Source organism: Otolemur garnettii, unplaced genomic scaffold (genome assembly GCF_000181295.1).
Source record: "Otolemur garnettii isolate 467f Iridium unplaced genomic scaffold, OtoGar3 scaffold00103, whole genome shotgun sequence".
Classification (NCBI taxonomy): domain Eukaryota; kingdom Metazoa; phylum Chordata; class Mammalia; order Primates; family Galagidae; genus Otolemur; species Otolemur garnettii.
In genome coordinates this window covers 5080486-5105839 of record NW_003852498.1, presented here as the reverse complement: position 1 = coordinate 5105839, position 25354 = coordinate 5080486, and the positions used below count along the sequence as shown (strand labels likewise).

General features: G+C 38.1%; 1 protein-coding gene across 1 annotated transcript; it reads left to right on the top strand.

The window, feature by feature from the left end:
- The first annotated feature begins 12032 nt into the window (after window positions 1–12032).
- GIMD1 (GIMAP family P-loop NTPase domain containing 1) lies at window positions 12033–23339 on the top strand. Its single transcript, XM_003796341.1, has 2 exons — window positions 12033–12425; window positions 23079–23339. Exons 1-2 carry the CDS (start codon window positions 12033–12035, stop codon window positions 23337–23339), a joined length of 654 nt encoding a protein of 217 aa, XP_003796389.1.
- Window positions 23340–25354: the final 2015 nt, after the last annotated feature.

Sequence of the window (25354 nt, the reverse complement as noted above, 5' to 3'; positions counted from 1 at the left end):
GTTATATTTTATTGTGATTTTTATTTCATTTCCCTAATGATTAATGATGTCAAGCATCTCTAAGTATTTTCTGGCCATTTGTATATAATCCTCAGTGAAATATTTTGTTCAATGTTCAATGGAGTTGTCATCCTTGTAAGGAGTTGAGTTGTAAGAGTTCTTAAGATAAAGTCATAAACCATTTTGAGAATGCATCACTAGGTGATTTTGTCACTGTGTGAACATTATAGAGGGCACTTACACAAGCCTAGATGGGGTAGCCTACTACATACCTAGGCTATATATAATAACCTATTGTTCCCAGACTACAGACCTGCATAGCATTTTACCATAATGAATACTGTATTTAGATACACAATAGTAAGTACTTGTGTATCTAAACATATCTACAGGTAGATAAGATACAGTGAAAAGGTGGTATTACAATTTTAGAAGACCATGGCCATATGTGTATATGTGGTCCATTGTCAACCAAACTGTTATGTGGCACATGACTGTTTTCTAACTTCTTAGTAGATATATGAGTTGCAAATGTTTTCTTCCATTCTGTGAGTTGTATTTTCACTTTGTCAGTGATTTTCTTTGAAGCACAAGAGTTTTTAATTTTTATAATGTACAATTTATTTTTCCCTTGTCAGTTATGCTTTTGGTGTTACATCTTTACAAAGCCATTGCCTAAGCTAACACATTTAATAATATGTTTTCTTCTAAGACTTGCATGTTTTTAGCTCTTTCATTTGAGTCTATGACATACTTTCAGTTAATTCTTGAGTATCATGTGAGGTAGGGATGTAATTTCAGTAGTCCCAGCACTATCTGTTAAAAAGACTATTCTGTCCCCTATTTAATTGTCTTGGCACCCTTTTAGAAAATTATTTTACCTTAAATTATTTTACTCCCAGACTTTCACTTCTATCTTTTATTTTTATATGTCTATTTTTATGTTATATTTTTTGAGTCTTGAAAATGAATATGTTATTGGGCAGACAAGGGTTCAGGTGGGGCATGAGTTGGGGTCAGAGCATGTTCTAGACAGAGACAGTGGCATGAGTAGACAGGTGCAGAAGAACAGAAAGTGGGATTTGCCTAGAGCATTAATAGCTGTGGAGCCCAGAAGGTGGGGGAGGCAGAGGTAAGGTCTCTCTAGAACAGTGGTTCTCAACCGTCCTAATGCCACGACCCTTTCATACAGTTCCTCATGTTGTGGTGACCCCAACCATAAAGTTATTTTCTTTGCTAATTCATAACTGTAATTTTGCTACTGTTATGAATTGTAATGTAAATATCTGATATGCAGGAGACCCCCAAAGGGGTCGTGAACCACAGGTTGAGAACCACTGCTCTAGAACAAAAGAGTTTGACCTTTACCCTATAGAAATGTGGAGCTCGTGAAGAATTTACACGGTCATATTTAACTCTGGAAAGGCTTCTCCAGAGCACTATGAAGAATGGCTGGAACCCTAAGAAAAGCCATTGCAGAAATTACCTCCTTATGTCTAAGCAGGCAATCAGAAGAACCTAAAGTAAGATGGTAGCAACGGGGCCAAAGAATAGGGATGGATGCATTTGATAGATATTTAAAGGAAAAATCAGTAATATTTCTTCACCAGTTAGCTAAGTTGGGTTGAGAGAAGGCAAAAATTCTACGTGACTTCCAGATTTCTGCTGTTCACCAAGCTGGAGAACATAAGAGGAACACTGGGTTTGAACAAAACATAATCATTTCCATTTGGAACATTTTGAATTTTACTAAGTACTTTCTATGTGTAAAGCATTATACTAGATGATTTACATATGGCATTTCATTTCATTTATGTGCACTAAACCACCAGTCCCATAAGGTTTTACTGAATCTGAATCAACTTTACACAACAGGAAACTAAGTCTGAGGGAAGATACAAAATTTATCTATGTCATACAAACAGTATGTTGTAGAACAGAAATTTAAACTGAGATCTAAAGCTTTAAAAGGTTTATATCTATTTAAGGTAACTTTCACGACTGTATTTCATTCTAGAAGCTTAAATAAACCGTATGTAAACTCAAAACAGGAAACCTACCCCATTCTTTACATTCCTCTCACTTGTAGTTGCTTCTAATTTTCATCAGAGTCACGTTTGTAAAGACACACAGAAATAAACAGGTTGGAGTAGGGTGTGGATTGTGAGGCAGCTATATTTAAAATCTGTCTTATTATAAAAACAAATTCAAATTCAGCCGATGTTTAGTAAACATCCACTACAGTAAGACACTTTATAGAACAGACTTGAATAGAAAAGCTCCCTTTAGCCTCTGCAACGATTCTCTAAAGTATATCGTTTCTTGTTTTGCAAAGAAGTAACCTACACTCGGAAACTGTCTTGACTTTTACCCCAGTTCTTTCTATTTGATTTGGCTGCTAAACATCAGGCCTTTGCACAGACGTATCCATTCAGCAATCATTTATTATTAATCATTTATTTGAGTGACCATAACTCTTTTTATGGGTGATAATAAAGGGAAGAAATGAGGCAATCGAGCCTTTTGATTTTATAACCATGATCTTGAGCCTCAATGTGTCCAAATTCTAGAAAGATTTCACTTTTAACTCTTTCATAATACTTCCTGCATTATGAAACACAGATGAGATTTAAAGAAATATACCCATAAATCTGGTATGACTTAAATTGCCTTATACTTATTTTATCAAATCTCTTGATTTCTGGAACAGAAACGATGTATCCAATATGCCATAGTCACTCACTAATATGTTTTGAATTTGCTAATTAATTATCTTTGGGCTTGACTTGAATAAGCTTCAGATCATCTTTAATATCTACAGTGATGGTATGAATTTTAATAAACACATGATGTTTAACTTCCTGGAATTAAGTTGTTTTAAAAAGAATCCTCAATAGTGACATTTACCTCATTTATCTTTAATCCACTTAAGAAATGTGCACAGGGGAAAACATATGCTTTTACATAGACTCTTATCCATACATACTTTTTATACCACAGAATTCCTTATTGTCACACAAAGTATGATGCCATCTGTTTTTCCATCTAATGTAACATATCTAAATTTTATCTTATACCCTATGATTATAATATAAATGTGTGCACACCACAGAATTTGGAAATTGATATTTGGATAGGATTTTAAAAATAAAATATCCTAACCCAGAGCTGAAAATGAAATTAGTGCCATACAGAGGACCACCTTGGGTCCTAACGCTGTTTTGCCATTTCTATACACAATCTATTCCTCGTCATCTCTTCTGCCAAGTTAAGCTTACAATTGGGCTATATAAAAATGATCTTTATTCCATTGTGTAATATCCTATCTACCTTCCTAAATCAGCCAGAAGTCCAAATTCAACTCTTCCACGACATCTGAGCTTACAACAATGCGTTTCAGATGATTGTCTCCGAATACTCTGGGCCTGCAAGCTGTTTTTTAGCCCAGCAATTTTATAGCAATATTGTAAAGCAATGACTTCAATTTCATATAATCATGCTTGGCACAGATAGTGGCTCTCATCCAGACCTATTTAATTTCACCTTTTAGGAAATATGTGAATATCATGTGTCTCTTTTTCAAAATTTACCACCACGGTCTTGTGTTTCTGACCTCATCTTTCACAGACCACACAACGTATTGACCTTACCATTTGTCTTTTTTGCGCTTAGCGCATGTGGTGAGCACCTGAAAACCATTCGGAAAAACTACCACCCACTCTCTTGCTTGTTCAGCCTCTGACTTTTAAATCACACTTGTTAATTTCTATGGAGATTTGGCTGACAAGCAAGATGTGATGTGCCGTGCAAGGTCATGATCACGGAGGTACCATACCAGGTCAGCGTAGGATTTTAATGATGCAGTTAAATATACAGTCATTTCTGGCTATGATCAGAATTAAGCAGAACAAAGCAAAAGACATTTGCAAAGCATGTAACGTTTTGCTCTTGTATGTATTTCCATTTTATTGTATCGTGAGTAAGCATGTGGTCTCTGGATGGAGGTAGATCTAGGTTAGAGTCCCATTCTGCTACTTCCAAGCTCTGTCACTGAGGAGTATTCTTATCCTAAGCCTGAGTTTTCTCATCTGGAAAATGACAGTGATTGTGCTTACAACACAGACTTGTTTTGAGGGCTACACAAAAACAATTCACGTAAAGCACTTAGCACATGCCTCCCCCAAGAAGAAATTGCCCCACAGAGTGTAGTTCTTACTATTGTTATCATTGCTGTTGCTATTTGGGAGTCTGTGTGGTTAAGGGAGCCCACATCAACAAGAAAGGACCCAACACAGAAGCGAAGTGTGTTACTGCCAAAGGTGAGCTAACTTCGGTCGGACAACTTAAACGCTTCCTTTAGAAAATCCATCATTTCTTGATTTTATATTTTAAATGCTTCCCCAAACATTTTGGAAGAAAGAGGCATAACAGAAGTACTCGTTTACAAATGCAGTACTGATAAATTGTACCCGCCACGTGCCCTTTCCTTTTTCCAACCTGCCCTTCCCCGTTCTGTACACTCTGGCACACAACCCTGTAGTTCTGGCCAAGTGCTGCAGCTGGACTGGTTAAACAGATGTGTGTCAACACTACACCGTGGGGGAAAAACGTGTGACTCCAGCTCTGCAACTTACCAATTGTGTGACCATGAGCCAGTTACTTAACCTCTCTGTGCATGTGTGTCTTCTAAAGTGGGGTTAATAATACTGCCCACCCCATCTCAGAGGACCGTGTGAGTTGATATATATCAGAACAGTGCCTGGTACAGGGAGTGCTGCAGAAGTCCTGGTTCCCTGTCACGGTACACGTAACTCGTGTGTAGTACTGCGCGCACGCACACCCACTAACACAACACTGACCTTCCCTTTTCTGCGTCATGCTAATTACCTTTCTTTTTTTGCTGTGTCCTTAGGGAATCTGCATTGCATAGAAAATTACCAAGGCTGACACTCACTCCACTCTCCTTCTCTCAGTGCCTCAGTTACTCCTCAACACGTGCAGATATATTGTGAGGAATCTGGAAAGCTCGGATTGTTGTTTTAGGCCACAAAGTGCACTTAGGGCTCTGTTGTCATTTTATCTTTTAAAACAAACTAAAGGCTGCCGTGTCATCCAATACTTTACGCCCTGAACAGTCAAGACTTGAATTTTATACTAGTAACTGTAGCAACTGTGTAACTGACACTCTCTGGAAGGAGCCTAATAAAATTGTCATGTTGTCATGATGGATTCTTTTCCATAGCTACATTTATGGTTATAGTTCATCACCGTGCAAGCAACACACACACACAAACCCCTACCTAACCTCATGTTGCATAGAAAGGCAATAAAGGAGTTAGAGGGTTTTCTGACATTTCTACAGCAAATCAAAAGTCTCATTTATTGGTCTTCATGTCTCAGATATTTTGGTATCAACAATTCTGCTGACAATATCTGAGATGTTAGTCCCTATCAACAGCTTTTGCTAGGAAAAGAAAGACTAAGTATTCTAGGAAGGGTATAGATTTATTAGGTAAATTACAGTTATTTTTGTAAAGATCTACTCTTCTTGACTTGAGATTATTAATTCCTTTGCTAAAGAACAGTATTTACCATAAAAAGAAAGATTCTGAGAACAAGTTTAGAATGAATTGAAGGTGACATCTGTTACCTGTGTTTGTTACTTTATTTCTAAATACTATGTCTATGAAAGTTATAATGTTTTGTATTGTGATAAGGGAAGCATCTATTTCTTCTAGGATATAACTAGAAACATTTATAACATAAAAGTGTTTCAAATTGAATCATATATGTGAGATAACTAGAGTCTCTAAGAAATTGAAACCAGCCGAGTCTCTGGGTTCAGGTATTGAGGGCTTAATAGTTTTTTTTAAAGATTATGAGACCCTCTGCCTCTGTGTGTTTGGCTAATAAAATAAATTTATACATATGGATTGAATATGTTATTTCCTAGGTTAGAAGACCAAAATGTCTAAAATCTTTGATATGTAAAATTATTTTTATGAATATATTTTTGATGATGTTCAATGTTATATCACGTTATCTTATCTCTCTAGAGTGAATAAGAAAGGAAGGTCTTTTATCAAAGATGATCTAAATTAGGGTAATGGGTAACAGGATTTAGCAGAAATGTTTCAAGAATAAGAATTGGAAACTCTGTTATATTTCTTCTTCTTCTTCTTCTTCTTCTTCTTCTTCTTCTTCTTCTTCTTCTTCTTCTTCTCCTCCTTCTCTCTCTTTCTCTTTCTCTCTCTCTCCCCACCCCCCAGTCTGGCTCTGTTGCTCAGGTTGGAGTACAGTGGTGCAATAATAACTCACTTCAACTTGAACTCCTGGGCTCAGGAGACCCTCCTTCCTCAGCCTCCCAAGTATCTAGGGCTACAGATTCATGTCACTACACCCAGCTATTTTATTTTATTTTATTTTAAAGATGGGGGTCTTACTTTGTTGCCCAGCACAGTCTGAAACTCCTGGGCTCAAGTGATCCTCCTGCCTCAGCCTCCTAGAGGACATGAGCCTCTACACCTGGTGAGATCTCAAATTTTGAGAACCTGAATTACACACATTTATTTTTCAGAAGAGTTTTTCTCAACATCCTATTTTCCTTTAGTAAGTACATTTAGAAATCTACTGACTTTTCTCTTACTTTAAGATTATAGTCATTTCTTCAATAATGACATGTTTATATAATGACTCACTATATTATAATTGTAAATAATAATAATGTGAGTATACCTGATTCTCAGTTTTCAAGTTAATTGACTCAGAATTGGTAGCCAAAAGTTTAGTCATCATAAATCAAATCTTGATGTCCTCAAGATACCAGGTTATAAATTAGCTTATATTCATGGAAATCCATTTCAGCCTATAGAAATGCCAAAGTTAATTGTGCATTCACACACATACAAAGAAAACATTTATAATTAAGTATATAAAACCTAATCTAATATACTCTCACTATTAATACTTCTCATTTATTGTGTACTAATTGTGATTATTAAAGAAGACAGGTAAACAGGGGCATACATTGAAAAAAGAAACGTACCTACTATGTCAGTCCCCAAAGGAGCCACTGTCTCATGGTCCCCAGGAAATATAGGTTTAAAAGTGATTCTATTTTCATCTTTGTTCTCTTTTGCATTTTCAAATTCTTTAAAAAACACTCATTATATTTATAATCTGAAAAAAAATGCAGAAATACTAAGAATAGAGCTAAGCAAGCAAGCAACAATAACAAAACTAAACAAATCATCACAGATATTCTTTTATGGGGATGTGACTGGTAGAATCTTTAATACATGAAACCAACCAAGTTTGTACTGAAGACTTCTCTTCCCATAAATATTTCTGTCCATGCATGGACATTCTTCAGTTTTCCAAGAATCTTCAAGTGCATTCAAATTAAGACCATCTGTCCACCAAATTTAAACTGCTGATCAGTGTCCCAAAATTTCCAATGGTGAGATTTCATCCCCACTTCTAAACCCAGCTCGAGTTGAGTGAATCAAGAGTCCACTAACCTCCACCAGATTGTTGATGTTCTCTCAACTTGATGCAGGGTTGGCCAAGCTTAGAGCCATTTAGTCATCATAAACACACAATCTGGTCAATACGCTAAAATTCTTATTATACAGAGAAAATCAACAAAGCAAGATGTGCACATTCAAACCAGTGAAAATTAGAATTTGTCTAAAACTGTGAGAGTACCTTATAATCAAATGCTGTAAGTTAAAAAATAAATTCTGTAAGTCAAGAGCTGCTTATAATAAAACTTTGCATATAGAGATATAATTTTACTAAATATGGAGACAAACTATAAATAATACACATACATATATACTATATTAATATACAGTAGAACCTCTGTAAGTTAACACCAAAGGGACTGTAACAAACTGGTCAACATATGGAGGTGGTCTACACAAGGAACTAGGTCAACTATACTGACGTGTATATGTGGTACAGGCCTGGTCTCTGAAAATTGGGTTAAGTTAAGGAAGTGGTCAACATAGATAGGGAGGTGGCCAATTATGGAGGTTCTACTGCATATCACACAAACACAGAAATATATATGTGAATATATGTATGCATACACATGTGTATTTCTCCCTCTCTCTCTACATATATATAATTTGAAATAAAATCGTTAAGTTCTTAGGGAACTTCTAGCATCAGCCTCCTGCCTCTTCTGAACTACTTCAATTCAGATGTCATCTATAATCTTCAACTCGTATGGTCCCCATCCTATGCTAACTTGGGGGCAGGCCTCATACCTTTCCACTAATTTTTGTCAAAATAAAATTTAAAAACTAAAATGTGAAACAAATACCAAAAGCAAAACAAAAATACAAAGTACAAACGATACAAAAATACAAAATTTTCTTCACGTAAGAAAATTGTGAATGTGGCTAACTTAACATCTCAGAAATGTAAAGAACTTGAAACTGAACACTAGCCATTTCTGTTAAAACGAGGTTCTCATCCTGAGGATCATGACCCCTTTGGGGGTCAAATGACCCTTTCACAGGGGTTGCCTAAGACCATTCTGCATATCAGATATTTACATTATGATTTATAACGGTAGTAAAATTTCAATTATGAAGTAGCAATGAAAATAATTTTATGATTGGGGGTCACCACAACATGATGAACTGTGTTAAAGGGTCGTGGCATTAGGAAGGTTGAGAACCACTGTGTTAAAATAATCCTCTAGCCATTTTTATTTCCAAAACTGAGATCTAGCTTCCTGTCCTACTAAAATGTTATCATTCTTATTCTCTCTCCCTCCCTTCCTCCTTCTCCAAATCTTCCTCTCTCTCTACCTCCTTTTATACCAGTATCTTCCCTACTCATTTCTTGATTCTTCCCCCATAACCAGCAGATTGGATATTAAAGTACTTTTTTGTGAATTAAGCTCATATTCTTGGGATCTTCTTTCTACCTAAAGCAGCTAATCAAACTATTGTCTCAATTTCCTTTCTAGAATCAGCTATTAAAGGATAATACATTTTTATCCCTACTACATTATATTTAGCCAAATCAGTGAGAAGGTAATTTTTCAAATTGTTCTTTCACTCTGATTCAAAAAAGAATTTATAATCAATCTTTCAACATCATCTACTGTTAATAAATCGTTGCTGTATAAGACCTCTAAGTTGACTCCAATATACAACTCCTATTAGACTTGTAAAAAATTATCTAAAAATTGTATAATCTCATTAGAACTTATGATTATAAACTTTGAACTTTATTTTTTAAACACTCCACTACGATTTTGAAATATAGCGCTTGAAGAGTAGTATTTAGAAAATTAACTTGCACGTACACTTGCTACATTTTAAAAGGAACATAGGAAGGAAGGTTTGTCTTTGCCCTTCCTCAAAAAACCCTACGCAAAATATGTGTTGATACAGAGAGTTGAAGTTTATAGTTTGAAGAAGGAAATTAAAAGAAGCTCTAATTCAAAATCAGTTCTTAGGAAGCAGGTTGCTGCTGCCACCTACAGGAGGTTCTTTTTGCTTCATTCAAGAAAGCCAGGGTGCTTGTCAGATGAATGAAGCCAGTTAACGTTGTCTTTGTCATAGCCACATAGGAAGAAGACTTTTCAGCTCTCCTGAAGTCATAAGGCATTCCAGGTGTCTCCAAGTTCCCTTCCCCCAAATGCATACTTCATAGACTTTTTCAGAGATACAAGAAAAGATGAACCAGAATATAAGCACCCTAAGGTTTCTACATCATAGCACATTAAAAACGTATTCTGGAAAGTGTGGGTTATATATACTAAGATATGGAAAAAAAAATAAAGCTTTTTTGAGCTTTATTTTTGAATTTTAAAAATTTGAGCTTTTAACAACAAAACAAAACCCAAGTTTTTAAGAAAAAAATTATTCAATTTCAAGTTATAGTTAATTTTACTCCTTTCCTTAAATATGCCTTCATTAATTGATATGAAAACTGCCCATGCCGATATTATCATACTAATTCTTTCATTATTAACATAAGAAAATAAATTTTTATTATAGAGAAATAGAATAGTTTCTTACAAAATTTGGAACTTTCTTAAAAATGTCTAAATGCCATTGTGATGTAGTATCTAATTATTGTACAGACATTGCATACCTATTTATTGACAGTTTTCATGCAGTAGTAGTCATTTCACCAATTAAAAATTTTAAAATATATAACCATTGCTATAGAATATCTAGTTTCTGTTTAACGCTTACCAGTCGGGCATTTCTTTATGCTACAGATAAATTGCTCCCTATTAAGTCAAAGAATTAAATTCTAAAAATAGACGTTTCAGGAAGTCTAAGTCAAAGAATTAAATTCTAAAAATAGAAGTTTCAGGAAGTCTAAGTCAAAGAATTAAATTCTAAAAATAGAAGTTTCAGGAAGTCTCTATGAAAAGTATAAGTCTGTCCCTGTAAAATTACAAGCCCGTGAGGTGACATACAAAAGTCAGGGCTGATTAGAAGAAGATGACTAATCATTTATAAAGAGGATGTCTGGTAACAGATTAACTACAGAAAATACATACAGTATCAGTCTCCGAGTGGTACAGTAACACTGTCAGAAGACTGAAGTTCATACCAAAGAACAACTGTACAACCCCAAGGGAAGTCTGTGTGGAGCGAGCAGTTTCAAGACTGGAAAAGGTAAGTGATATACAGCAAACTGATGAGGATTGCATAATGAATTTTTTAAAAAAGACAATACTTGTGATTAAAGAGCATAAGAAGTTGACCAAATCCCCATACAGTAGCTACGGCTGAATGAGCTGAGCGAGGTGGTACAAAATTGAGGGACCTCCAAAATGAGTCCCATTTTTATGGTGGTGTGAGGCTCTTTGAAGGTGTTCACAAGAGTGTCTGGGGATATTAGAGCGAGGGACATCAGAGGACAGGAAAGTTCTGGGGTACTTAAAACTATATAATAGAGTTACATACACAAGTAATGAGTAAAAATAATCAATAGGCAATACTGAAATGTCTCTATTTCTAAATCAGCAGATTGAGCAACAATTGGCCAAATTTATCAATCTAGTGAAAATGTTTGATGACCTTAAAATCTCACAAGGGGCTTACGTTCTGTACAAAAGAGCAACCACACTTTACAAGGATTATAAATGGAGTCGACTCTCCTAAGATTCTCCTCCCTCCTAACTCAACTGAGAAGTGTCAGTTTGGTGGGCTTACTTCTCAATTAAAAAGCCAAAACTTTTTGTGGCTGGCACCTGTAGTCCCAGCTACTCAGGAGGCTGAGGCAAGAGAATTGCCTAAGCCACAGCACTCTACAGAGGGTGACAGAGTAAGACTCTGTCTCTAAAAAAAAAAAAAGAAAGAAAAAAGCCAAAACTTTATAGTGCTAGACCATGGAAGTGATTTATTAATTAGTTTTCATTTTCATCAGAATGTTGCCTGATTGTAAAAACATATTTGGTAAACAGAAACAGAAGTCTTCTTTAACATTATTCTTACTTTGTAGGAAAGAAGCATCCAGGAAATCAGGAAGGATGATTTCTTACAGATGCCACTGTGCATCCAGGGGGTAGGGAGGGCAGAAGAGGGGGGATGTTGTTAAAAAGACAAGCAGGTCTGCTTGTTCCCCTGTCCTGTTCCTACTTCTCCACAGTGAGTAATGTTCAAGTAGTGCTGTTAGCTTTGTCCCCGAGCTCAGGAACCTCAAGGCCCATTCCTAAACCCACTCACCTGCCATGTGGATTCCTTAACACATTTCTCCTAAGCCTGGTGTATATGATCTTCATGTAATTGGAGGTTTTCTCTTTCTCCTGCATTTATGGCTTCCTCCTCCTCGTCTTATCTGTATTTGACTTCTCTCTCCCTTCCCACCGTAAACCATCGATATTATTTCAGCACTTCCTTCTTTCATTGGGGTGTCTCCTCCTTAGTGGAGCATTCACCCCTCCTTGCTTTGTTTAGACACTATGAAGGAAGGGAAAGCCAGTCTAAGCAGGCAAGCAGCCTCAAACAGAGGGAACGTGGCAGCCTAACAGCCTTTGTTTACCCGCAGCCATGACAGACGCCAACAAGCTGATCATCAACCTGGCCCTCTTTGGCATGACTCAGAGCGGGAAAAGTTCTGCTGGGAACATTCTGCTGGGAAGCACTGACTTCTACAGCGGCTTTGCTCCGTGCTCTGTGACCCAAGACTGCAGCCTGGGACGCAGCTGTCATCTCCATGGATTCATTCGCCGAAGGGGTCAAGAGGTAACCCTGCAGGTCCAGGTGCTGGACACTCCAGGTTATCCACACAGCAGGCTGAGTGAGAAGCATGTGAAACAGGAGGTTAGCGACGCTCTGGCACGTCACTTTGGGCAAGAGGGTCTCCATCTTGCATTGCTAGTTCAGAGAGCAGACGTGCCTTTCTGTGGACAGGAAGCAGCTTACCCAGTCCAGATGATCCAGGTAATACAAAGATGAAATTATGCTGCTGCCATTATTCCCATTTGGAGATCAGTAATAAAGAACCATGCAAATCTAGTTAAAAGAGGAGTTTAAACCAAGAAGTATTGGCCACATAGGAATGGTTAGTAGAAATTCCTTGATTTTCCCCAGGAGTCATTTTTACAATTTTCTTTACAGGAATTCAAACAGTCATTTTATAACAGGGTCATGAGAAATTGAGATACTAAACTTTGAGGTTAAAGCAGTCCCATTTCAGAACCACTGAACTCAAACACTGACTGGGATCCATTCACTGTCAAAGGGACAGTCTCTTAGAGTTCACCAACAAATGGGTGTTGGGTCACTGATTTGGCCACTGAATGCTCTGTTGAGCATCTGTGCAGTATTTAATGACTGAGAGAGACACAAACCCTGCCTTCAGAAAGCTTGCCGTCGAGAAGAGGCAGACAAACAAGAAGACAGGGCATGAAGTACCGGAGTAGTGTAAAGTGCCGGAGGGGCCTGTATAACTTACATGATGGTAAACATCCAAGGGAGAGCTGTGCATTAGTTACAGGAAAGAAAGCAGAAATTTGAGACGCTTTGCTTGTGTCATTGTCTACCGCTGAAGTGACTCCACCATTCCAGCCATGACAAGACCCCAGGGAGTTCAGGTTGAGTGTCAATATAATAACATACGCCACCTTTCCCTAGTGGTCTCTCTCTATCTGTCTGTTTATTTGTTTATTCATTGCAGGTCTTATTCGGTCAGTCTAGGAGAGGGGCTGGGTAAAGGGAGAGGTACTGGATGTGGCTACAGCCAGGAAATGGAGGGAGCGATAGGTGTGTTGGGAGGGAGAGAGGAGGAAGCCCCACAGGGATTATTGCCAATAGCTCCTGGAAACCATTCATTGAGCTGCTCCATTCTATTCAATGTCTTGACTCTCTAGGCTTGAGTCTACCCCAATCTAACTGCTGGACTTCTCTAGTATCCGTTAGGAGCCTCACTGAGTTACTGAGCTCAGAGAAGCCGTATCTACTGGAAGCTCCACAGGTCAACTACACAGAGAATAGAGGGCAGACATTTTCCCTTCAAGAAGGACTCGTAATAAATGCAACTGATCTTTTGGTCCCATCTCAGACCATGCTGATGTAAACCCTGCAACATTCAGAAAGATAGGATACTTTGCTTTCATGAAGGGTTTTTTCCCTTTAACTAGTAAAGACATAAGATAATTCTAAATGACAGGCACACATTTGGTTTTTCAGTAATTACACATGTTTCTAAGAATGAAAAAAAAGGGGGCCATGTGTGTAATCACAAGAAACTGGCGGGAAAAAATAGGGTGACAAGAACATAAAAAATAATCCTCATCATCCAATTCCTAAAAAATAAGGACATGCAATACGGAGGTAAAGAAGAAGAGGTGATGGCAGTTAACGAACAATAAGGACTCTAAGGAAACCCATATACCTCCCCCATAAATCAAAGTTGCATTTCAAACAAGGTTTCTGGAAGAAATCAAGTAGTGAGAAACTTGTGTCCACTACGTCAGTATAATTTTTAGATGGTTTTTAAAAATTTATTTAAAGCTATCATTAAATAAACATTTATCTTAAGCTATAGATGGATGTAATTCAGTAAGTACTAAACAACTATTTCTCAAAAGTTACTCTGACTCTCTCCTTGTCCCAGGATTTTTCTCTACGATGGACTTATGCTGAGCCCCAAAAGATATTGTAAATGAATACATTTTGAAAATTGATTTTTCTAGTTTTAGGATCAGGACAATGTTGTAATTCCCACCCCTCTTTTTATATATGAGTGAATTTGACTTATACACTTTTCTGATCTTTGAGTATCTGGGCAGTGCCTGTAGCTCAGTGGTTAGGATGCCGGCCACATACACCAGGGCTGGTGGGTTGGAACCCAGCCCAGGCCTGCTAAACAACAATGACACAACAACAACAAAATAACAGGCATTGTGGCGGGTGCCTGTAGTCCCAGCTACTTGGGAGGCTGAGGCAAGAGAATTGCTTAAGCCGAAGAGTTTGAGGTTGCTATGAGCTGTGACACCATGGCACTCTACCAAAGGTGACATAGTGAGAGTTTGTCTCAAAAAAAACCTCAAGCAAACAAACAAACAAACAAAAAACAATATCTGGTGTATAGCTTCTCCTCTTACAGCTGGCGTATAGCTTATCTGGCAAATAGCTTCTCCTGTTTAGCTTTCTCTAAATCAGCATCTAATTCAGGAGTTGAAGACAGAGAGGGGATGGGGCAAAGCACAGATCCAGAATAGTTTTGGTTTTTGTTTTTTTTTTTCCGCAGAATAAATAACTTCTGTGTCCCAAGAAAACTCAGCAGCCAAGACTTAGCCATCCTCAGGTGGCCTGTGACCTGTGGGAGGCCTTGCAGACCTCCCCTCGGTTGCTGGTCACCCAAGCCCAGGCCACCTGTTTACAACCTTCTTCCTGCAGGTGCCTCAGATACTAGGGGCGACCAGCTGCTCACAGACTGGAAGCCTCTGCAGAATGTCTGAATATTCAACAGGCCCAGCAGCTGTTAGGAAGGACCAGACGCCCTTAAGTCTTCAGTTTCAGGCACACCCTGCATTTCTTTTTCTTCTTGGATGATGCAAATTGGAGAATGGGGTGTCTGCCTTCTCTCTCTTACTTTCTCCCTTTTTAGGGGGGCACTAATGCCTGCCATGGCCAGCGTCTGTAAGTCCAGCGCCAGAGACGCTGCCTCTTTCTTCCTGGGCCTCCCTGTTGTCTCTTTCGCTGCCTCTTCCAATTTGTACTCCAATATTTTGCAGAGAGGTTATACACTGGCAGCTGTGACCATGGCCAACACTTCCCCCCAAGTGATCCCCTTTTCTTTGTGTTAAGCTTTTATTAACTCACAGCAAAAAGATGGGATATTCATGAGTCATCTCCTCCAAATTGGGAAATAAAAGGAAAGATCCATTTGAATTTTATCTGGAATGTCATTCGAATGTAAAAAAAATTAAAATCCACAGATAATGGATCAGAGAAGATATAATAAAGACAGGGAAGGGAGCAGTGTGCAGCCCAGCTGCATTAGGAACTAAACCAGGAATTGACTGAAGTCCGTGCTCTTTCCCATACTATGGTGTTACATGTTATTACTGTGTATAAATGGGCAGTTTTATAATCAACAACTCATGCTGCAGAGTGTGTATGGAAAAGCCTCAGAAAGGCCAAGGCAGGGCCTGAAAATATGAAACAAAAATCATGGGCTTAGCTGGACCTGGTGGCTCATGCCTGTGTAATCCTAGCAGTTTGGGAGACGGAGGCAGATGGATCACTTGAGCTCAGGAGTTTAAAACCAGCCTCAGCAAGACTGAGACCCCCATCTCTACTTAAAAAAAAAAAAAAGGTAGCTGGGCATAGGGAGGCTGAGGCAAAAAGGATTGTCTGAGTCTAAGAATTTGAGCTTGCTGTGAGCTATGATAGCACAGCACTCTACATCGGGGGATAGAGTGGGCCTCTATCAAAAAATGAAACAAAAGAAAAAAAACCACATGGGCTCAATTTTTAGACAGAATTTAATTTAAAAATAAGCCTCACTGCTTTAAGTATACAACCGTAAGCATTACTAAGACTTTCTTGGTTTTAATTCACTTGTAAAATGAGATACTTTTTCCCTATGTTAGAGTTCTGAGCAGTAGCTCTGATAGATGCCACACAGTTGGCCTTGTGCCTACTTCCAGGAGACTCACAGAAATTGGTGAAGTGTTACTATTATTGTTGTTGTCATTTTCCTTGTTAAAATCACTATTCAGATTGTGACAAGTACTCATTTCGAGGAACTACGAGATGTGGATGGTGTAATATAGAGGTTAAGAGCTTGGGTTCTGGAGTATTCAAGTTCCCAGTGAGCTACTGATTTTCTCTATGATCGTGAGCAAATAACTTCCCCAAATTTAAAGGGGAAACTGCGAATGTTAGTAACTCAATGTCTACCTCACTTTGGGGTTAATGCTGTGTTAGCCGAAAATAGTTTAACTCAGACATTGGCACAGGGCAAGGGTACAATAAATGCTCTAGTCATTGTCATTTTATTGTTAATCTATGTCTTATCCTGAAATTAGGACATAAAATCTGTAGAAGTAACTTTCTTTGGGTTTATCTAGACAGGCTTCCCAAGAAAGCAAGAGTGATATCAACCTTTACATGGCCCTGATTTCTAACTACGTCTGATAAGTAATGTCTTTATTAATTTAGAAAAATAGTGGGGGGAAAAATTCACTGGTTTAGTAAGATTAAACTGAGAAGCCTCAATTTCGTGAGAAGAATGTGGGCCTGACAGACAGGGAAGCTTTGTGACAGGCCCAGGCTTGCCAATAATCAGCTATATGGTTTTGGCCAAGCCATTTAACATCACAAAGCCTCAATAGCCTCATCTGTGAAATGAGGCGGTTTGGACAGATGATCCCTAAGGCTGACTCTGCTTGACTTTGATCTAATGAGGTCTTATCATGCAGCGCTGGCTCTCTGAAAAGGAAAACGTGGAGCTTTAAAGCGGGATGAGAGAAAGGGAATAGCATAAACTATAAAAAATGGTCCTTATTGTCCTCCTTTTCCATGATAATTTTTTTCTCAGTTGATGTAATACTTGGCTTTTTTTTTAAGTTTCCCCCTAAAAGGTCCAGATGCTATGATTTCATCAACCACAAACAAATGGGGCAGGGCTGGTGAGGTCCTGGGAAAATGAATATAATTCCTGGAAGACAAAGTTTATATTCCTAACTAGTCGTCCCAAAAGGACTAGATGGCCTCATACCCATTAGCACTCTGAAACCAAACAATTCATGATTGATTGTAAAATTTCCATCTAGCCTAGTACTGTATTTAAAATATTAACACCGGATAACGTACATTAACTTATCTTGCTCTTGGATACTTTGTGGGAAGTATCAATCAACTGTGACTATTCTTTCTCTGCGTCCATAAAGGACATGCTTGGCCACTAATGTGATGACTGTACACCAAGTGACGCTACATTCGAATACTCAAGTATTTTCTGGCCAAAAGTCAATCTAAAGATTATAAGCTAAATCTGTTCTTGGCAGTAATTCAAAAGTGCAATTTCTCTCACAGTTTAGGATCTGAGCATCCTTTTATAAATAATTATAAACATGTAAAAACTTCCCAGTGGCGGAACATACGGACTTGTAAGTAGGGGTGGAACTTACAGATCTTTTCTCCTTAAGTGCTTTAATTCATTTTCTTTGAATGAGAGTATGGTTTAAAAGTATAGGAAATGTGTCGTGGAAACAAAAAGGGAGTGTGTTAATATTACAATACAGAAAACCAAGAACAAAAGGAATATTGTGAACGTTAAACCTTTTGCTTCATGAAGTGCTAACCTAGCAAGAGATATGTTATGATGTATAACACAAGAGAGGACTGTTCGTGACAAATATTTTATTAAGCATACACATTTATGTAGTGATACTATATTTCAAAAATATTTAATAACAGGCCAGGCACGTTAGCTCACACCTGTAATCCTAGCACCCTGGGAGGTTCAGGTGGGTAGATCGTCTGAGTTCAGGAGTTGGAGACCAGCCTGAGCAAGAGCAAGAACCCATCTCTAAAATTGGCTGAGTGTTGTGGTGGGTGCAAGTAGTCCCAGCTACTCAGGAGGCTGAGGCAAGAGGATTGCTTGAGCCCAAGAGTTTGAGGTTGCTCTGAGCTATGATGATGCCACAGCACTCTACCAACGGTGACAAAGTGAGACTTTGTCTCAAAAATAAAAAAAATTATTCCACGCTTCGATCAGTAAATATCTGGGGAGTAGATTGAAGATGGGATTCAAAGGGTTAAGGTCAAAAGCTATTCACTAACTTGTGTATAAACAGTTTAATGTTTGATGATCAGTTTGACCACATCAGTGGTGTGCTAGATGAGTATCAGGTCTGGCTCTTAATTTCATAAACTTCCAAAGACAAGAGTGATCACAGATCAATGGCTTTAACCTGTATAGAAATAAAATCCCAATACTATCCAATTCCCAGTCATGCTCGACTATGTTAATCCCCATGTTAATTACTATGTGTTTTTCAAGAGTCAGCTCAGGGCATCATCACATACAAGAACGTTTTCCTGACCGAGGGATTGCTCCCACTTTCCACCCCCACCCCTAAATGTGCTAAATGTCCACCTCGATAGCACCAACGTGATTTCTATCACAACACTTACAATTACAACAATTGAAGTATTTTTTTCCTGTCCATCCCACCTTCAGCTCTAAGCTTAGCTAGTACACAAGAATGTCCACTAGATATAAACAGAAAATATTATCTGTCTTGTTCTTTACTTTATTCCTACCATGTAGAACAGGCGTCCTCAAACTACGGCCTGCAGGCCACCTGTGGCCTGCCAAGGACATTTATCCGGCCCGCCGGGTGTTTTTGCCACCACTGCCTGTCCTGCTTAGCAGCCGACTCATCCCGGGCCTGCAGTCTGGCCCTCCTATGGTCTGAGGGACAGTGAACTGGCTCCTTGTTTAAAAAGTTTGAGGACCCCTGATGTAGAACATACCTAGCACAAAGTAGACCCTCAACAAATATTGCGGAAGTGAGAGCACATGTAGCAAGAATAAGCTGGAGTCTTTCAGGCTAGGGCTGATACTACACCGCTGGTCTAGGGCCTACCTGACCCTCACCACATGTCTCCCATTCCTGCTGTTTTGTAAATTCAGCCTTAACCTAAAAATGGCTTTGAGTAGTTTAGGGCAATCTAGTGAGGAGACTAACCTTTATTTTTTTTTTTTATTAAATCATAAACACAGATCATGTATACATTAATGCATTGATGGGGTACAATGTGCTGATTTCATATAGAATTAGGAGCATTTACATCACACTGGTTAATATATACCTCATCTCGTTTACTTAATTATTGTGTTAAGACCTTTATACTCTATACTAATAGATCCGACACGTATCCTTGTGTTATGCACCATAGGTGTGATCCCACCATTCACTCTCCCAAATTGGAATGTTGTTTCAGGTCGTAAGAAATGCTGATTATTGTTTATTATGGGTCATGAGTTATGCCAATTATTATTGTTTAAAATAAAGATTAACATAATTTTTACTTTAAAGTTTTATGTGTAAAACTGTGATTTTGGAAATGGAAGAGCAAAACAGTCTTGGAAAGGCTGCTCTCACTGGTCTCCAAAATCCTGGCCTTCTGACAAAGTTTGGTGGACCTGTCCCCATGTCTACAGATTAGGTGACAATGATAGGCGGCCGGACTCTCTTTGTCTGGTAACAGAAGGAATAAAGACAGTCTTAACTTGTTGCCCAGTCTGGCCTCAAACTCTTGGCCATAAGTAATGCTCTTACCTCAGCCAGTCAAAGTGTTGGGATTAGAAGCATAAGCTACTACCCCTGGCCTGGAGTGCTTTTTAAGGTTCAAATTCCCAGGCTCAGGTAGGGCACAGTGGCTCACGCCTGTAATCCTAGCACTCTGGGAAGCCCAGGTGGATGGATTGCCTGAGCTCACATGTTCGAGACAGCCTGAGCTGGAGCAAGACCCCAGCTCTAAAAATAGTGGGCGTTGTGGTGGGTACCTGTAGTCCCAGCTACTGAGGAGGCTGAGGCAAGAGAATCACTTGAGCCCAAGAGTTTGAGGTTGCCATGAGCTATGACACCAGGCACCCTTCCCCAGGGTGACAAAGTGAGACTCTGTCTCAAAAAAAAAAAAAAAAGAAAAGAAAAATTCCCAGGCTCCAGCCCCAAAAGTTCTGATGTATTTTTAGCAAGTTTTCCAAGCGATTCTGATGCAAATGACCCAGAAATCTTCTTACTCTCAGATTAGAGCCATGGTCTAATATATATAGAACTTCATTAATTTTTTTTAACCACTTCTATTAGTTTACTCCGGTCACTGAAACAATGTCGCACAAACTGAGTGGTTTAAAGGACAGATATTTACTGCCTCAGTTCTGGAGCCTGGACGTCTGCAGTTCCTTCTGAGGGCTGGGGGGCAAGGTCTGGGCCAGGCTCTCTCCCTGGCTTGCAGGTGCCCATTTTCATGTTCACGTGATGTTCTCCCTGGTATACGGGTCTTTGTCCAAATTTTCCTGTTTTATGAGGACACCAATCATACGGATGAGGGACTCACTGTAATGATCTTATCTTAACTAATTACACCTGCAACGGCTCTGTTTCCAAATAAGATCACATTCTCAGGAACTGGGGGTTAGGTTTTAACACATCAATTTGGAAGAGAACACTATTTCAGCTCACAACATCACTGTTCATTTACTTTGCAACTCTGTTACTCCTCTCTCAACAGAGACCCATTGCAATGCCTGAATATTTGGCAAACTCTGAAGAGGTCTATGAATTTTGCTGTCAAAATTAACTAAAATAGAATGTTGGTACTGCATGAATACTTAGATTTACACAAGACTCATATAGTTTAAAGTTGGGTTAATTAAAATTTTGCAAATAAATTTCTGTTTTAAAGGCACATAAGAATATTGTATTAAAGTGCCTCTTTGAAAAATTATTTTGTAGGCACCACCTGTGGCTCAAAGGAGTAAGGCTCTGGCCCCATATACTAGAGGTGGTGGGTTCAAAGCTGGCCCTGGCCAAAAAAATTATTCCCTAATATTCTGATATTGAAACTTCAATGAAAATTCTCATGAGACAAGGTACTTTTAGGAAAAACAGAAGTATGCAATTATTAGACAAATTTTGAATAGATATGAAAAAAAAAATTTGAATCTATTCCTTGAGAGACTCCTCTGAAATACAAACCAGGAAGTGCAGGTGTAAGCAAATCCGTGATAATGAACCACAGATCAAAAGAGAAGCTTTACAGGAAATTACAATGGTGTATCCCAAAGATTAATTAAACTTCAAAACTAAAACCTGAAACAAATAATAAAACTTTAAACCTTCTACTTGAGATAATGATCAATTTTAAAGTAATTCAAAAGATATTTATTGAGAATTAGAACAAGCTAGAAGCTTTGATGGATGAGAAAAGACATGGAACTTGCTGGCAAAGAGCCCGCCGTCAAGTTATAAAGACGGATGTATAAATAAATGACTCGGATAAAAGCCAAACCATATCAGGAACAGTAATTGGTAACCATGATCATGGATGTTTCTAATTTTAATTATTTTGTCTCACAGTTCTTATGAATTTTTTTTTTTTTTACAGTTTTTGGCTGGGGCTGGATTTGAACCTGCCATCTCTGGCATATGGGGCCGGTGCCCTACTCCTTTGAGCCACAGGCACTGCCCTGAATTTATATTAGATCCGCATGTCCTGATTCCTTCCTTCCTTTCTTCTTTCTTTCCTTCCTTTTTTCCTTCCTTCCTTCTCTTTCTTTCTTCATCTCCTTTTTTCTTCTTTCTTTTCAATTTCTCAACATTATAAATACTAACCCTGTGTTTGTTCAATACTTCCAAAATAGCTTCAAGGGCTGTTTTTCAAATTTTTCAAAACATTTATTTTAAATCAGAGTTTGTACTAACGCATCTAATTTTGCCTATGTCAATTTCCCTGTATGATAATGGAGATAATGATATTACCTCCCACAAAAATCATATTAAGCTTCAAAACAGATAAAGCATGTACAGTGATTAGCATAATATCTGGCACTAAATGATAGTTATTTTTTCTTCTGATTATTAGAAGTTCTAGATATTTCTAGTTATGTATATATCTAGGCATTTCATATTTTTCTTGCTATCATCAACTGGTTGTGGCTTTGGAAATATTTTGCTAATGGGACAGTTTGGAATGGGGGAAATGTAATTTTACTGTCACGTTGTCGTGATTTCATAGAACTTTGAAAATATTAAAAAACTTAAGTGGCTATTTCTAAATGCCTTTCACGTTGCATGAACAGTTCACCACATGCTGCTGCTTCTGCTTTATATCAGCTTATTTTCACTAATTAAACAAGAATTTATTACATAACCGACTTCCACATATTACTAAACAAAGGAATGTCTTCAACCACATTAGAGAAAGGCATCTGATAGATTGTGTTTGATTCTAGGATATAAAGTGAAGAAGATGAGAACCACAGAAATATTTTGTAGTCGTTCCAAATCGCCAAATGTATTTTGATCTTAGATTTTTCCATTACGTGTCACATGATTAATCAATAGACTCGAACCAGATTATGTAATTTTAAATCCCCAGTAGATGCTTTTAGTGATGATAAGAATGCAGCATTCCTACAAAAAAATATAAGCTCTGACACTTCCCTTGGTCAAAGTCCTTTGACTTAAAGGGATTTTTCAGTGGTTCTGACAGAGTTAGGTTGTTTCCGTTAGAAGGACAAGTATTATAGAAACCATCAGTGAATGTTGTAAGTATAATTATGGCATATCAGATATTGATAAAATGCAGGTTTGAGGTTGTGTACACATCATAGATTATAACAGTAAAATACAGCACTAAGACCTTTTTCAGAAATCCCACTCCCTCCCTCCACTGGCTTACAACACTTGGCCCCATTGTCATTTCCTATTCTGTACACCGGCTTTCAGAAACATAGAGGTGACAACTGGATGTGTTGGCTGTCTAAACTGAACCACAGTAACTCCTTTGCTCATTTTGTGGGGGATAGTTCAAGGCAAATAGCCATTTAACTTCTCTCTCTTTCAGGAAATTCTGGGACATGACTGGAAGAATTACACTGCTGTTCTTTTTACCCATGCAGAAAAAATAGAAGAGGCTGGATTCAATGAAGACAAATATTTACACGAGGCCTCTGATACACTCCTAACACTGCTAAATTCTGTTCAGCACAAATATGTTTTCCAGTATAAAAAAGGAAAGTCACTTAATGAACAAAGAATACAAATCTTAGAAAGAATTATGGAATTTATAAAAGAGAATAGTTACCAAGTTCTTACCTTTAAATAAAGTTTGGGTAAAAGGAAAGATATGGGAATCAGAAACTTGGTTTTCAAAAACTGCCTTTGTTAGCATGGCGGCATAGAACGAGAATTCCCATACATTGGTATAATTACTTTAAGAAACTGGAAGATGGGGCGGCGTCTGTGGCTCAAGGAGTAGAGCGCCGACCCCATATGCTGGAGGTGGTGGGTTCAAACCCAGCCCCAGCCAAAAAAAGAAACTGGAAGATAAAAAGAACATCAAGGATTTAAGGTTTCTAATACAAATTTCATAACCTAGCAATTGCACTCCTACTTCTACGTGTGTGTGTATCTAACATAAATGTGTATGTTTGTGTACTGACATGTATGTACAAGAATGTCCATAGCAGTACTATTCAAAATAGCAAAAAAATGGAAACCATCCCAGTGCCCATTAATAGTAGGATGGGTAAGTAAATTGGGTATGCTCCCACAGTGGGATACTACATTGTAACCAATGAATTGCCTGAATCCAGTGCCACAAAATGAGCCAGACAGAAAAGACTATCTGCTCTCTGATTGTACATGTAGAAAGTTCAAAAACAGTCAAAGTAATAAAACCTAAACTACTCTGATGGTAGAAGTATGGTAAATCAGGAGGGTGGCTACCCTTGAGGAGGTCACAGTGAGTCGAAAGGGTGTACTTGGGGTGGCTTCTGAGATTCCATTTTTCAATTTCGTGATTTGTAGGCTTGTTTTATAGGATATGTTCACTTCGTGAAAATGCAACAAACCCTTGTGATTTATGAACTGTTCATTTATGTGTTATGTTTAAGTAAAAGGGTAAATGAATAAATTATTATCCAGTTTAGAAAAAACTATGAGATTTGGTGCTGGAGGAGAAAATTACTTGGTGCTGGAGGAGAAAATTCCTTAAGCTTGTCAGAGTCTGTTACTTGATACTAAACAACTTCATAGTTATTGTAATGATTAAACTGTGCACAGCGGATGCTAAAAATATGTTAACTTTCTTTTCCACTTTCTTGTAATCTGTGGTTCTTATTTCAGCTTAGAAACATTTGGCAAAAACTCAGAGCAAACCTTTTAGCAAAAACAAGTGTAACAATTATATTAACCAACTATGCACAAAGCCTTGACTGAAGAAGTTTCTTTTACCTTGGAAGGTTGGTCGCTTTGACTTAGTAGAGAGCTTCAGGGTGATCTCAGTGGCAGGAGTGAGAATCAAAGGAAAATAACTCTACTCAATCATAAAAGCCAAGTCCACCACCAAGACATTTAACATCTGTGCGTGAACTGTACAATTATTTCATAAATTTAATAAAGTTTTTTTTTCATGAAATATACTGTATTTACCACTACAAACAAGATTATAGCTGGTGGTGTTCTCCTAGAATAGTTCTCAAAACTTACTTTAGTGCTCAATATTACCTGAACTCTAACACAAAATAGTATTAGAAAACTTATAATCACAATTTAAAAGTTGATTCTGTGGGAACGCATAATACAGATGCCAGCTGGAAACATCTCTTTGTATATTCCCCTTCTCCTATGTTGCGGGTCCAGAACTGAGAAGTAGGAACCTCAACAGAGAGGGTGGGATTTGGAAGTTAAGTAAGAATTGACACTTCCCCGGGGGTTGACAGTGTAGAGCAGAGAAAGACTGGACGATGAGAAGTCAAAACCACGGTGACTGGTGGTGGACTAGGACTCAGGTGTGAGTCCTTCAAATCCTTCATGCGTGTGGTGTCAGCTTACTTTTCTAGAACAAACATTAATTTGTTTCTATTGAGATATATTGTGCAGGACATTTAGAATTCAAGATCTCTGAGGCTGGACTGATGAGGATTAAGAGAAGAGAAGTGAACATTTAATTTCATAAGAGAGCTCTGTCATGTTCTTGTTAAGCTGAATTACTGAACAGCTCTATTTAGATTCACATATGCAGTAGTCTCCATTTATCTGTGGTTTCACTTTCCTTGGTTCAGCAACTGCAGTTCTAAAATATAGTAGAGCCTCTGTAAGTTGACCACCCTAGGGACT

What these genes read in the sequence shown, in the direction of transcription:
- GIMD1 (XM_003796341.1), top strand. Translation starts at nt 12,033, where the DNA reads ATGACAGACGCCAACAAGCTGATCATCAACCTGGCCCTCTTTGGCATG. An exon ending in ACCCAGTCCAGATGATCCAG is followed by an intron (nt 12,426 to 23,078) that starts GTAATACAAAGA and finishes TCTCTCTTTCAG; the next exon opens with GAAATTCTGGGACATGACTG.